The sequence below is a fragment of the Pygoscelis adeliae genome, unplaced genomic scaffold (assembly GCF_000699105.1).
Source record: "Pygoscelis adeliae isolate BGI_AS28 unplaced genomic scaffold, ASM69910v1 Scaffold62, whole genome shotgun sequence".
NCBI classification, from domain to species: Eukaryota; Metazoa; Chordata; class Aves; order Sphenisciformes; family Spheniscidae; genus Pygoscelis; species Pygoscelis adeliae.
The window spans coordinates 7,008,535-7,023,488 of NW_008824401.1; the positions used below are offsets into that span (position 1 = coordinate 7,008,535).

The 14,954-nt window shown below is 35.9% G+C and overlaps 1 protein-coding gene across 1 annotated transcript in view; it reads left to right on the forward strand.

The window, feature by feature from the left end:
- The window catches only part of LONP2 (lon peptidase 2, peroxisomal), a 144,088-nt gene that overhangs the window by 95,964 nt on the left and 33,170 nt on the right, over positions 1–14,954 (forward strand). Inside the window, 6 exon segments of the mRNA XM_009320342.1 lie at positions 695–964; positions 2,144–2,275; positions 3,589–3,711; positions 4,552–4,715; positions 5,446–5,540; positions 7,602–7,860. Coding sequence (XP_009318617.1) covers positions 695–964; positions 2,144–2,275; positions 3,589–3,711; positions 4,552–4,715; positions 5,446–5,540; positions 7,602–7,860 — 1,043 coding nt within the window.

The window sequence follows — 14,954 nt, forward strand, 5'->3', positions numbered from 1 at the left end:
CATGATGATGGGCTCGCTCTGACTGACCCCTGGAAGAAAAGTTTGAAAAAGGACACCAAGGTGTGTCAAAGAGCGCAGGCCAGGAGCAGTTGTCCTTATCAGGAGCAGGCTGTCGCAGTTGTTAACGATAATATTTTTCACCTAGTAAGTTGCACGGACGGTGACCTAGTTCACGTAAAATGGAGAACGGATTGTATTTCTGTGGGATAAAGCATGAGTAAAACTAACATGCTGTAATTCTTACTCTCAAAACTTTATCACATCGGTGGACTTAGTAAGGTTCTGCAAGAAAATAACTTCTGTTTTAAATCTGCTTAAATAGGTACATGTGATCTAAAATGTTTGTTCAGAATGAGGCTGACAATTTCACTGAAGAACTGTAAATTATACTCAATTTTCCAATGCGTATAGTTTAAGCAGAAACGTTAGCGTTCCTGTCCACAGCAAGATCCATTAAATTATTTATGAAAAAATTACGTGTTTCTAAATCGGGTGACTATTGTGTTATCCTAGTTAGTTTTTCAGTTAGCTCACTCATTTTCAGGTTTTAGGGTTTGGTTTTGTAATCTGTATTACAAAGGCAATTGTGTAATTTGGTTGCCTTTCATGGTAAGGAACCGTGACCCAGGAGGTTCTTGCCAACCTATAGCTCGACTGCTTCTTGCTAAGAGGTACACAAAATGTTCTCTGGAAGGTGACAAATAATACGAAGATTTGATCTGTTTTTAGGATTGGCACCGCTGCCTTGGCAGTTCAGGTGGTTGGTAGCAACTGGCCCAAGCCACACTATACGTTGCTGGTTACGGGCCTCTGCCGATTCCAGATCCTGCAGTTGCTGAAAGAGAAGCCGTATCCTGTTGCTGAAGTTGAACAGTTAGATCGACTTGAGCAGTTTACTAATCAGCATAAATCTGAGGAGGAACTTGGAGAGTTGTCAGAACAATTCTACAAGTATGCAGTGCAGGTAAATGGTTTTAATCCTATGTACGATATGTCAATGTATTTATATGTATATTTGGGGGGGTTTGTTTGTTTCCTATCTGCTCTTCTCTCAATATAGTTCTTACATTTTTCAGTGACTATTAGAGTTTCAGTACTTCTGCTACAAAATAAATATGAGATAAGAACAGTTGAATACTTGAAATAATAGAATAATAATAAAAATAAAAATTGTAGTGGAAAGTAAAACAACAAGAGAGAAAAACAAAAAACCCGGGGGGGGGGTGAAGGGGTGCAACCCCCCCCCACCCGCATCCCGAGCAGCAATCGCTGCCCCTCAGCCAACGCCCCCCAGTTTATGTACTGAGCATGACGTCCCATGGTATGGAATGTCCCTTTGGCCAGTTGGGGTCAGCTGTCCTGGCTGTGCCCCCTCCCAGCTTCTTGTGCACCTCCAGCCTTCTCAGTCGGTAGAGCACGGGAAGCTGAAAAGTCCTTGGCTAGTATAAGCACTGCTTAGCAACAACTAAACCATCGGTGTGTTATCAACATTGTTCTCCTCCTAAATCCAAAACACAGCACTGTACCAGCTACTAGGAAGGAAATTAACTCTATCCCAGCCAAAACCAGGACAGTATGGTAGTGCTGTGATAAGTTGGTATTATTTCATATATAGCAATACTATAGATACACTCTAGTAAAAGGAATACTTTTGAATATTTTTTTTCCAGAATTAATGATAACATACAATGGATTGATTTTTTGTGAGGGTTTTTTTTTTATTACTAAAGGGAAAAAAAACCTCTAGAGCCTTGATTATAAACAGATGTACCCAGGTATAAGGAATTTGAGTTTAAAGGATGTATGGAAGAAGAGTTACCGTAGTGTTAACATAACTGGGAAAGTTTTTAATCAGTATGTGTGGGGGGAATAAGAGATGTAGGCATTGAAAAAAAGTGCTGCAAACAATGATGGTATTTTTTAACTTTTCGAACAAGCAGAAAGCCCAAAGTCTTGATTGCCCTATGCTGAGTTAGTGCCTCTTCTGTGAACTCTTTTTTTATTTATTTCAGTAGCTTTTTGGCAGGTACCTAGACACGTTTCATACTGAAAGATGCAATCCTTTTTAGGTCAGATACTCACTTAAATAATTTAAAAAGAAACATAGCAACCATGAATATTGTTCATTTTGTGTTCCTTACAGTTGGTTGAGATGCTGGATATGTCCGTTCCTGCAGTCGCAAAGCTGAGACGTCTTTTGGACAATCTGCCTAGAGAAGCTTTGCCAGATATACTGACTTCTATCATCCGTACATCCAACCAAGAGAAGCTTCAGGTATTATGTTCTTAAACTTTTTTAAGGGGAGTTTATTTGCTATTTTTTTTATGGTTAATCACTTTTAGATAATTTTGGAATTGCTTACACTTGAGACTGTACAGTGATAATGTTGCGCCAGAAGGTATTTGTGTTACAGCTGAGCGTGAAGACTTGTAAAAAGTTTTTATGCTGTTGTTTGAAGTGTTTATATATCTATATGTCAGAACTCGCCTAATAGGTAAATGAATCTAGTTAGTATTGAAAACTGTTCATTTTATTAAACAATAAGAAATACAACGTGGACTTTCCCTTCTCATGGTAAAGACAATAAATCTTTCTTCAAATGTGTTGAAATCTTGCTTACTTATCACAATTGACAGATCATTATACATCTCTTAATACCAACAGCTTCAGAATCAGTTTGTTTTTTATCTTTTTAAAAACATCTTGAAGTGTGGGATTTTTTTAAACACTGAGGCACTGGTTAAGTTTGCATTGTGTGTCAAAATAACTTTATGCAAAAGTGATGCTTATGGCTTGATGCTTACTAGTCTGATTTCTGTATTTGCTTGCTGTGTTCAGAAGTTTTGTTGTTCCTTTTCTTTTGTCACTGCCAGTGCTGCATGTTCAACCTTGAATTGAAAGCATAAGTTAGGTGTTCTTTCAAACAACAAGTAGAAATTAATGCAGTAATTTGAAGTGAAGGTGTGTACTGTAGCTGAATGTCCTGCTGGAGGAAGGTACACTGGTCATTAAATTTACCATGCTCTGTCTTTTATTAGAAGTGATAAAGAGCAGCCAGTGGAAGCCGTGGAAATACAGAAGAGCCAAATTCTACCCATTTCCACATATCAACATCATTAAACATGAAAATGGAATACTGTATAAAATGTTAAAAAGGCAAACAAAAGAAACAAAAAACCTCAAACCAAAAAAAAAAAACCCACCTTGAGGCATAAGGTGATTTTTTTCTGGGTTAACCAAGGAGATCATGCTGTAACTTTCTTAGTGGGCTAGCTCTTTTCTGAGGCTCAGTAATTGAAAAATAGAATGCTGATAGATGTTTGCCACAGAACATGTGACTGAAATAGTAAGACATTTTAAAAACAGACAGGATAGAAGACTACTTCTATTTTGGAGTGCTTTGCAGTTTTTGCATTTAGACCCTTGAGGCTAGATTTTGTGTGCTACCTTTTGCTACCTTTTTTCCTAAACCATCTATTCTATGACTCTGGTCAAAAGACAGTAACAGTACCTTCCATGTTCCTCTCCCCCAAACTGATGATCCATCAGCGTGAACTTGTTGGCTACTTATAACTCCTTGCTCTTAGATTTTAGATGCTGTTAGGTTGGAAGAACGGTTCAAGATGACTATACCGTTGCTTGTTAGACAGATTGAAGGCCTGAAGCTGCTTCAGAAAACAAGAAAGCCCAAACAGGATGATGATAAAAGGGTATGGACCTTTGAATGTGGGATACTTAAACATCCTAAATAATTATAAAGATGCACTTTTAAACAGGCTAATGAACATGCATAATTTTAATCTGTGCAAAATTTTAATCTATAGCCATAATCTTTCATGATCAGTCTGGAGCTGCAGAGAACACCCAGCTGGCAACCATGGCTGTTTAGATGCCTAAAAAAGAACATAGTCTTTTAAAACTTTCTGACATTGAATAAATGCTCAGGTTCCTTCAAAGAGTCATTTGATGCCCAGTTTACTTGCATGGTATGCACACGCTGAGTTTTGGCCTGTGCAGTGAAAGGTGTACCTTTTACTAATGGCATTGCAAATGAATGTTTTGAAATACACCTGGTGTGTTGTAAAATGTGGTTTGCTAAACTAGGGCAGCTTAGACTTTCGCTGCATCTAACTATACTTATGCAGTTTAGTAAACAGGAATTAACTGAGAAATGAAAAAAGGTTAGAGAGAAGACTTAGCTGTTTTGTAAACATTAGGCTTATTCTGCTTAATATGGTGGGCTGCAATGCCCAAAAAATCACAAATAATTCATTTTGCTCTTGTCTTCTGTTGTCTGCTAGTTAAGGGTAGATGATAAATGCACTTAGGAAATACATACAGTAAAATAAGAACTGTAACTTTTTAAAGTAGTACCAATAACACTTTGTGAAGTTATTTATCGGATTAAAATCTTCTGAATTTTTCTATGAAGGAGGCTCTCCCAGCACCTTGCATGTTTTTCTCATGGTTTCCATTCAAAGCCAAAGTACATACCTTATTTAAAACCCAAAACCTGATACTATTCTCTGGCTCTGTTTTTCATTTCATAGGTTGTAGCTATTCGTCCTAGTAGAAGAATCAGTCACATTCCAAGCACTACAGAAGATGATGAGGAGGAGGAAGATCATGATGATGTTGTCATGCTGGAAAAAAAGATTAGAACATCCAGTATGTCAGAACAAGCTCTTAAAGTTTGTCTTAAGGAAATAAAGAGGTAGGACACTTTCAAATGGTGGTTTCTTCTCTTATTTTATTTTTTTTAAAACAAATCTTGCATTAACCTTTTCTTATTTGATGATATGTCTGTGTTGGTTGTGTTTTGGAAATTATTCTTAAAAATTTAGTAGAGTGCTGTTTTTTGCTTATGAATTTCATTGTTTCATCTTTTTGGAACATCAAAGGTGATGACAAAGAAATATGAAGTCTTCTAGGTACGGTTTATACATTAATATAACATTAAACTGTAAGCTCTAAGCCTCTATGTTACGAAGTGAAGATCTCACCCCACCCCACCCCCAAAAAAAAACCAAACCACCAAACCTAACACTGTAGTTGTAATAATTAATGAATGAACTGACCCGGTTTTGAGTCTTTTTTCCTCTGTTTTTCTCTGGTGAAGGGATAACTGTGCTGTTCATGGTGATACGGTGGTTAACAACTTCTTCGGTGAGGATGCATATATAGTGGTGCATGCATTGTGTATGCATAGGGAACTGACTCCTTTTTCCATTTCTCTTTGTATCCTATAAATAACCTATTACTATGCAAAGACAATCTCCTAATTGATGGAATAGTGACTTGCTTTTTTAGTATTACAGTTGTCAGAAAGTAAGAGGTCATGCTGATGACCTCAAGTTTGCTAATATCTGTCTTGTGGTGCAGGAGAGTCTTACTTCGCACTTAATTCCTGATTAGCCTTATGAATTCTGTGTGTGTATTTCCAGATTAAAGAAGATGCCTCAGTCAATGCCAGAATATGCTTTGACAAGAAATTACTTGGAACTGATGGTAGAATTGCCATGGAACAAGAGTACAAAAGGTAAACCCTTTTATTATTATTGATTGTCTCTTGCACAGACATTTTAGGACAAGTAGCCATCGTGTAAACACTACATACTTAGTTCTGTCTTGCAAATGTTTGTCTCATTGTCTGATCATAAAAATGTCATCAATACGTTACTGAAGTCTTACGGTCTGCCTGGCTTAAAGTAGTATCTGTATACTGAATAGCCTGTGTAGCTCAGTTGTACATCTAAGTGTGAATTTAAAAAGTATTAGGAACATCTATACAGAAAAATGAAGGTGTTATTACTTACAATCTGTGGTAGCATCTATCTGAAATAATGAAGGAAAGAGCAGCTAATTATTTTTTGTATGTCAGACAAAAAAGCTTTTGTACATTTCTGTAGCATTAATCTTCCTGAAGAAGGTTCTGGTATGTCTTAAGTTAACCAAGTTTGGTAAGGAGCGAAAAGATGAAAAAGCACGATTGTGGTTAATTTTCATAATTACAACTTCAGGTACAATAGGAAAAACAGAGTATCATGTCAGCTTTGTACCACAGTTTTCAAAAGTTGTGAGCAGAGAGTGATACTATTCATGTGGGAACAGTATGCAAAAATGGAGAGTGAGGAAAGAATAGAAAATCAAATATGACTTTTTCTATTGACCAACACAAGTAGATTAAATAGGCAAAATTACTTTCTAGAAGTTGTACTGCTGGAGCAAAGGATTTTAATTCCTAGCAGCTCCTGAAGAATGAGGCTTTTGAATGGCATTTAAAACAATCCGATCTTAAAAAGAAATCTAACATACCACACCAGCTTGTCTATCTTTTGCCTTCTTCGTAAGCGTGGTGATGAATTTTGGCCGTTTCGGGCTAGAGCCTTGGCTGTTTACAAATCTTCTTGTAAATACTTTCTTTAATCGTTAAATTGTAAAAAGATCTGCCTACACATCTTTGCAGATCTCTACAGTATTATTCAAAGGATCCCAGAATGAGTAAAGTATTTGTTGACACGCATGTCCTAGCAGAATGGTTCTTTGGTAAAAGTTGCTCTTCAATCTTGCAAAACTATGCCATGTCACACGTAGTTTGAAGTTTCTAGTTTAAGCAAAGTTGCAAAGTTTGTATTCACATTCATGTGAGTGATGCTTTGGACTCCGTAGCTACAGTGCATAAAAATATACATGAATATAGAAATAGAAAATCCAATAGAACATTATGATCACTAGTGAATTTTTTGTTCAGTGGTTCATTACAAAAATTTACACGGTTGATGATGAGAATTTAATCACAGTTGTCTGTATGTGAAATATGCACACTTACTGGTATGAGGGGTCTGCATCTGGAAAGCATAGAAGTTGAAGGGGGTGTGTGTGCAGAGTTGATAGGCTTCACTGCTTCCTGCCTACTCTCTTTATGTAGTAGAGCAAAGACGACAGCTGCTTTGTGCCAGAAATTCCTGCTCTGTGTAAAGCATTAGTTAATGTCCATGAGTGAGACCTGACCATTTATCTCAAATTGTGGCAATCGCAAAAAACAAATTTTTCCAGTCCTGGTATCTCATGGGTATTTTTTACAGTGCCAAGTCACTTTAAGTGTTGCATAGCAAGTAAAGCCTGCCCTTCAAGCCAATAGGGTCTTGCTCTGTTTCTGAGATAGTTATAGACTCTTACTATAAGTAGATGATGAAGACATAGGGATGAATTTGTCTTTTGAGAAGACCTTAGAGGATCAGACTATTTCTGTGAGAAAGCAAATGCTGAAAAAATTGCATATCATTGAATTGCTGTTCTAGAATAGCTACTAGGTTCATTTGACTAGATTTCAATCTGTGACACAGTGAAAATGTGGGGGTTTTTAAATTTCATTATCGGTACTATGATCTGTCTAGCTTATGGCTAATTTCCTTATTAAAGGAGAATAATACCACCTTTGTTATAGGAAAACATTGTCTGAAATACGTGTGTGTGTCAGGGGGATTGCATTGATGAACATGTTTGAGAATGTGTTTGTTTCTTTTGTATTGTAGAATTAATTGTTTCTATTTTTAAAGGTAAATGTGCTGATATCTTTTCTGTTGTCAATGATTGATAGATCGCCTTGAAATTCGTGCAGCTCGAATTCTTTTGGATAATGATCATTATGCTATGGAGAAGTTGAAGAAGAGAGTTTTGGAGTACTTAGCTGTCCGACAGCTTAAAAACAACCTCAAGGGACCCATTCTTTGTTTTGTGGGGCCCCCAGGAGTTGGTAAAACTAGCGTTGGAAGATCAATTGCAAAGACTTTGGGTCGAGAATTTCACAGAATTGCTTTAGGAGGAGTCTGTGACCAGTCTGATATTCGAGGCCACAGGTAACTGCTTCTTCCTTTCCTAATTGCAATTTTTTCTTTTGTTTGTTAGAGAAGGTATTGATTATTTTCATTGTTTAGCTAATACAGAGAAATTTTGCTTATTTCAAACAATGGTAGTTATTAATTGACTTTTCTTGGTATTCAATGGTACTATTCAGGAGAGAATTTTAGTAATGGGAATGGATGTTTAGTGTTGAGATACAGCCTTTATTCTTTCCTTCTGCTGCCGCCCTTTATTGTCACAGTGGAGAATGGAATCTCATCTTCAGTCATTTTGGCACTTTGAAGTAAAATCCAGTAGAAAATCTAATGCAAACTCTAAAAGTAGAAAAATCAGATTCAACATTTAAGAGGGACATAATCATTTAGTTATACAAAATAGCCTATGAATAGCAATGCATTACTTTATAACCATGCTTGTTGCTAAAAGAGGAGTAAAAACTGAGAGTGATGCTTAAAAGTTGCTAAGGATAGCAACTGAGTTACTTAGTATCTCAAACTTATTATTGTACTATTTTCCCATTTCAAAAGAAAGTGTATACAAGGACACTTAAGATGGAAGACTTCAAAGGAGGTTTTTTGGGTGACTTTCCTTAGGACTTTTTTTTTGATCTTGCATCTCTTTATGTATCTACTTCTTAGTCTTTTAAACCATTTGTTTATATTAGTCCATTCCCCATTCCTTGCAACTGGAAGCATAATGAATGGGTAATGTAGATAAGTAACTGCCAAACATCAGTGCAGCGTTTTTGGTTCCATTAAACACATTTTATGCTTATTGCATGCAGTGTGGGAAATTCAGAATAATGAATTTGTTAGTGCTCTAAAGATCTGTAAAACCATATGTTTGTTTGGGTTTTTTTTTAAAGTCACATTATTGAATAAAATTTCTCCTTACAACAGTAGGTGAATTATTGTGAATTAAAGCTATCACTTATTTCTTTGATGCCGTGTAGCAGTTAATTTTGCCCAATGGCTATGCTGCTACTTTAAATCATCAGAATACACCATCATTGTTGCTTCCATTCCAGGTTATTCTGTAATTTCTTTTTGTTTTCAAGGCATAAAAAGGACCTTGGTATTCTTATCACTTCCCTGTGTAATTTTAATGAAAACTTACAAGAAATGCCTTAATAAAAGTTCATTTTGTGGTATCAGACTTCAGACTTCTGACTGTAAGCTGGTTGCATTAGAGTAGTGGAAACTCACAGTCCCAGCTGGAAGGAATGTGGGAGACTCACTGGGAAATCTTGTGCTGAACATATGCATAAACTTCTAGGAATCTGGAGTATAATGTATTTCTAGGAATCTAGCATATAATATACTATTGATCACTTCTTAGACCAGAACGTGAGATGAAAAAGTGACAAAATGGTGATTTTGTACTTGATGACAACTTGAAAATTCAGACTTGTTTCGTAAACCTTTAGTTCAGCACCCTTGATTAAATGAGCAACACGCGTTTATTCCTGTGCACATTCTTCTGGGGCAAATTTGCAAGAGTTTTGTTTGACACTTACCTAGCGTTTGTAGCTTGAAAGAATCATCTCTAAGTTTTTTCTTCGTCTAGGTTTGGTCAACATATCCAGCAGCCACTGGGGGGGGTTGTAGATAGATTTGTTTTAACACATCGGTTTTGACTGCATAGCAGCACCACTCTGTGCATGTGTGTGTGATTGTTTTGTAAACCTTCGTAATAGCTGGCCTTGTTACCAATTTACTTACACACTAATGGAAAAAGAAGCGAATCTCTGTCCTCCTCCTCCACTACGTGTTATTCCTGTCATTCATAAAGTGTATTGTTAATCACTGTTTAATAAGTAAGAATTCTGACGTTTCAGATTACTTATGGTATGGATCCTAAAAACAACTTAAAATGTGATTCAACAACATGTTGCTATTTGAACTGAAACCACTAGAGGTTGTTGAATACTAAGCCTTATAGACATAAGTAACTTTTCCAGAGCAGAGCAGGACTCAAGCCTTTGTAACAGGGAAACCACATCTGTGAAATTGACATTATGAATAAAACTGTCATCATCTCTTACTCAATTGCCAGTAATTCCTTACTGTTTTCCTTTTTTTTGGTTGGTTGGTTTTTTGGGGTTTTTTTGTTTGGCTTTCTCTCTTGTGCTTAGACCTAATAAAGAATAAAGACAGCTAGAGTCAGGTGATAACGAGCCTTTTAAAAACTTTTAAATTCAGGTGTTTGTGGCTGTCATTGTAGTATTTTTGAGGGCGTTATTAAATTATTAATGCATGTTAGAAGCTAACCATTATAAATTTCATATTAAAAAATTTACTTGAAATTAACTGATGGAGAAGTATTTGATAAGACAGTTTATTTTTCATCTGCAAAGGAAAATACTATCTAGAATTAGCAAGGGTATCACATGGTTACTCTTTAACAAACAAGTGTATAGTTTAAGACTAAAAAGAAACTTCAGAGCAGTTAGTACAAGGAGTCCGTTGTAACCGACTGCTTTTGCAAGTTTTATGTGGGTGAAATCAAAACCAACTGTTGCATACTGGTTTTTTTTTTAATTCTGCTTCATTTTTTTTCCCTGCTTTTCTGCTTCTCAGAACAAGATTTAATAAAATTAAAACTACAGCTTTTCTGTAGACCTCTCCCTGTAATGTCCTTTTGCGTGAATAAATCCTTCAAGTTATTCCCAGTCAAGTGAATCCATATTGTGCATCTGGTGGCAGTCATAGAGAGGAATTACAGAGGTGGTCAAGCAGTGGAGGAGACATAGGCTGCTGGTCTCTTGAGTTTTACTGTTAAGTAGGCTGATTTTCTAATATTACATGTTAGGAGCCATTCTTTTTCTCCTAAAAGCTCCTTATTAGGCTTTAAGGCTGAAGTTAAGGATTCCATTAACATTGCAGAAGAATGATAGTATATGTACCTACTAATGTTCTAAATATTTTTTAAAAATGTACTAAATGTACTAGAACATTAAAAAAAGAAGCTGTGGTTCAGTTTCATTTGAAAGCAAATATTGCCTGAAATAGTATTCATTGTAGCTGCTTATTACTGTTGTAAGTGAAAGATGCAGACTGATAGATTCAGCAAGCAAAATAAAATATATTAGACAGCAGCAGGGTGGGGAGTGGTGTTTCAGTAAGTGTGCTGTTCCATGTGATGTGTAACTAGGGCAATCGGAAATGCCCAGGTTTTGCCATTTCAGTGTGGATCATGTGCCTGCAGTTGGAGTTTGTTTACATTTGTTGTTAACTTGTATTAAAAAACAAAAACAAAAAACTAAACCAACCTGAAGGATGACTTAGAACTTTTTTCCAAGAAGCTCACTGCATTTAAGATCTCCTCAGTACTGATTTTTTGTTTTACACAGGAACTATATGATCTTCTTTGTTGCATGTGTGTGTGGTTTTCTGTTTTTAAAAGGAAAAGCTGTAATTGCACCATTTATTTATAGTGGTGAGATCACTGTGAAGCTCTTTTTTCGCTCTCTCACCTCTGTGTGAATCACTTTTTCTTATATTCCCATTGCTTTTCAGTTTCTAGAAGTTTGGATAGTTTACTTCTGGCTTAGGCCTCTGCTGAAGACTTGTTCAGGTGCATCTGTGTGAGGAAAGGTGTGATTCCTCACCAGTACAGCTATGCTAGCAGAAGTTCACAGCACAGGCCTTCTTGCACTGGAAAAAAACAAACCTCAGTTTCACCTGTGAGAGGAATAGCTTTGTTATACAAGTATAAAGCATAGATACATTTGTAAAGCACTTGAGTAGATGCAGCCTCTGTCCTTGCGAAAAAATAAGTTGTCAGCTTGTACAAATAAGTTCAGAAATAGTTTCTTTGGTGGCATTAACTTTGTTATCTTTTCCTACCTCTGCAGTTTGAAAACCACTGTAGTTAAAAACAATTTAAAACTCTCTGTCTTTAGAACAGTATGAAGAAAGTGGGTCATGTTTTTATCGATAGTACTAGTAGTGCTTTAAGGGTTCCAATTCATACACATTCCCAGTTTACACTGGGAGAGCTGACAAGGTTAGATTTCCCAGCTGTCTTTCTTGCATTTTCTAGGATACATGGCTCCTAATGACATGCTGTACAACTCTAGTGTTTTTTTAAAGGTACCTTTTCACTGATTTAAAAATAAATAAAAAGATTACTAAATTACGGGCCTTCTGTGGCATGAGCTCTTAAGGGGTTTTTTTAATTGTTACTACACAAGTGTGATAACCAGGAAACTTGAGCTGTACGTCCTGTAAAGCAGCCGACTCTCTAGGCTTAATGCAAGGAGAGAAACGGTGCATCAAAAAATGAGCAAAGCCACATTATATGATCAAAAATGCTAATGTAGAATACTGTGTTTCCTCCTTTTAACCCTAGCTAAAATAATGAAAATAAAGAATAACATCTTTATGTTCAGTGTCTACTGTTCACAAACAGCAGTATTCAGTTTCACAAGTTACAAGGCAAAGGTTAATATCCAGACAGATAAATGGCCATATCTGCTTGTAATTTTAATATATTCTAGTGGTTTTATATGTAAGTATCTGCAGGGTCTGTCTTACTGAGGACTCTTGTGTTGAGATGTGTTCCATAATAACCATTTAGAAATGAAAACAGGCTACCTGTGTTTGTATTTTCAAGGTAAAATATTTGTCATCCTACATATGACATTTGCATTAGCATTCTTTACTTGCTTTGGAGATCTTGAGTCTTTGATTAATAGTATAATAAAATATGTATCGGTCTGTCTCTAATAAAGTGAAGATGTATCACATATTTAGACTGTTACACATGGGATGAGTGAATTGATACCTAGCTATTTGTTATCCTAAAACTTATAGTCCGAGTTTCTATTTCGTGATACCCGATCAAATTATGTAAATGAATTTAAGCATGCTTTTATTTGAAATTTAGTGCATCAGTTAAACATTTATATTGGAGTTAGTTGTTTAGATTTACCATGTCTAGAGATGGTTGAAAATACAAATGCAAAGAAGATGGTATGAGAAAGGAAGAGCCAGAATAGTCAATTGTCAGGTAGTGAAAGGAAGAGCAGAATGTTTCTAGCCACTGTGTGCTTTTGTCATCTGTTAACCCTAATTCTGTGGAGACTGAGTATTTTGTGGAACTGCTCCATATTTCCAACAATAGTTCCTTTAATTTTGTCCTTTGAGTTTCTTGAAGAACAACTCTTGGTTTGTATAGGGAACCATTTAATCCGTTTGGTAACATTGGATCCATTTCAGTTGGACTGTGGTTTCTATTTAAGTTTTTTACATGGTAGCTCATGACCCAAGGCTTACTTTGGACAAGGTGCATAAAAAAATGAAATTAATGATTTTCTGTCACTGTTAGAATGTTTTTCTTATTGCTTGCTTTAGAAGCCACTTAATTTTTATACTCTTAAAATTGTATTTCTCCAAGGTATTGGTCTCACTTGACTTGTCATAAGTTGTCGTGAGTACATTTGCTTTCTTCTGCTTTTTCTTCACCACAGATCTTGATACATTGTGCCTCAGCCTACCTAGTGTATGGTTTATTTTAAAATGTTAAGAAACTTGATTGTGTGCAACAGTTAAGTCTTACTGGAAGATGCTGTATCTATGAGAGCCTTCCACAAATGTAAATATGTCATTAAATACCCAAATCTACTATTTTCAGTGTTGTTTGAGGGGGAGAAAAAAGTATTTCAATCTATAACAACAGCAGCTTTTTTGTATCTCAAGAAAGAAAAATCTCTTCCTGGTTTTTGGGTTTTTTTTAAAGTGCTTCTATTTGGAAAAACTCCAAAAAAGTTGTTAAAAGTAGTGTATTTGTGTGCATGGGTATAAACATACAGATTTATTATTCGGAATACCTTTTGGTACCTAACACTTATCATCCTTTGATGTTTACCTAATTATGTTATTCTATTACTGGCTTAAATAAAATATTAAAAACAGTCAGGCTGCATTGTCTCTGAAGCATATGAAATTATTTACTCATGCAGTAAACACCTTCTGTTAAAAAAACAAAACAAAACCACCACCAAAAACCAAACAAAATCCAAAACCACAAACAAAAAAACTAACAACAAAAAACCCCAAAGAAACCACACACACACACACACACACACACACACCCCCAAAATTGCTACAGTGATTAATTTGATTGCACTGGTAAATGATTCACTTCTATGAACTTCAGTTCTGCTTCAGTCTTGTAATTTTCTGATTGCATTTTATACAATCGTTCCATTCTTTTGGCAAGGTTGACTGTGTGCAGGTGGAGAATGAAGTGGCATGCTAGTATAATAGCTCCCCCTTGCAGATTCTTGATCTGTAATACGTTACACGGTGCGATCCTCAGTGGAGAGGAATCCACTCACTCACTGCAGAGTAAGACTGCACAAAAGCAGTGAGGTGATAAACTATTGCGTGCTGGCTGCTCCAGTCTTTATCAGCTGTCTCATGAAAGCGGTAATAGGCAAACTGAAATTCTGTTGCATTTCTGGCTATTTAAAAGATCTTTAAAACTTTTGGTTTTGCTCAGATCTGGAATTAAATACAGTAACTGCAATTTGTTCCTGGTGGTTAAATATTGCATGGAACTAACACCATTGCTGTGTGGTTTTAAGTTGGTTTTTTTTCTATTAAAAATCTCCTCTAGTATCTTTTGAAATTAGTCCCATGGTATTTTTGGTTTTGTCTTTCTAAATGTCATCCTGTTTATTTTGGACTGTATTAAAACAGATCATATGGCAAGCAGGCCTGTTCTGCATATCTGCTTTGTGAGGGTCATGAGATAGGTACTGTAATTCAGCACTTCATGTATCTCTTTCTTCTTGAGTGACCAGCATTTCATACTCTTAATTGTAGTATTTTGTTTAGTTATGGCACAAGCATATGGCTATGATAAATGCAGCAAACAAGGTATATATATATGCATGAAAAAATGTAGTTGCTCTGTGCATTGTGAAAAAAAGCTTTTACCACCTTTGCTGAATAAATTCAGACTCATAACTTTTTTGTTCCATTGCACTGCTCTAGTTTTTTATTTAATGTCGAAATGACATAGTAAATACAATTATTTTTTGTGAGTATTAATTAAAGGATATACAGGGGATATCGACGGT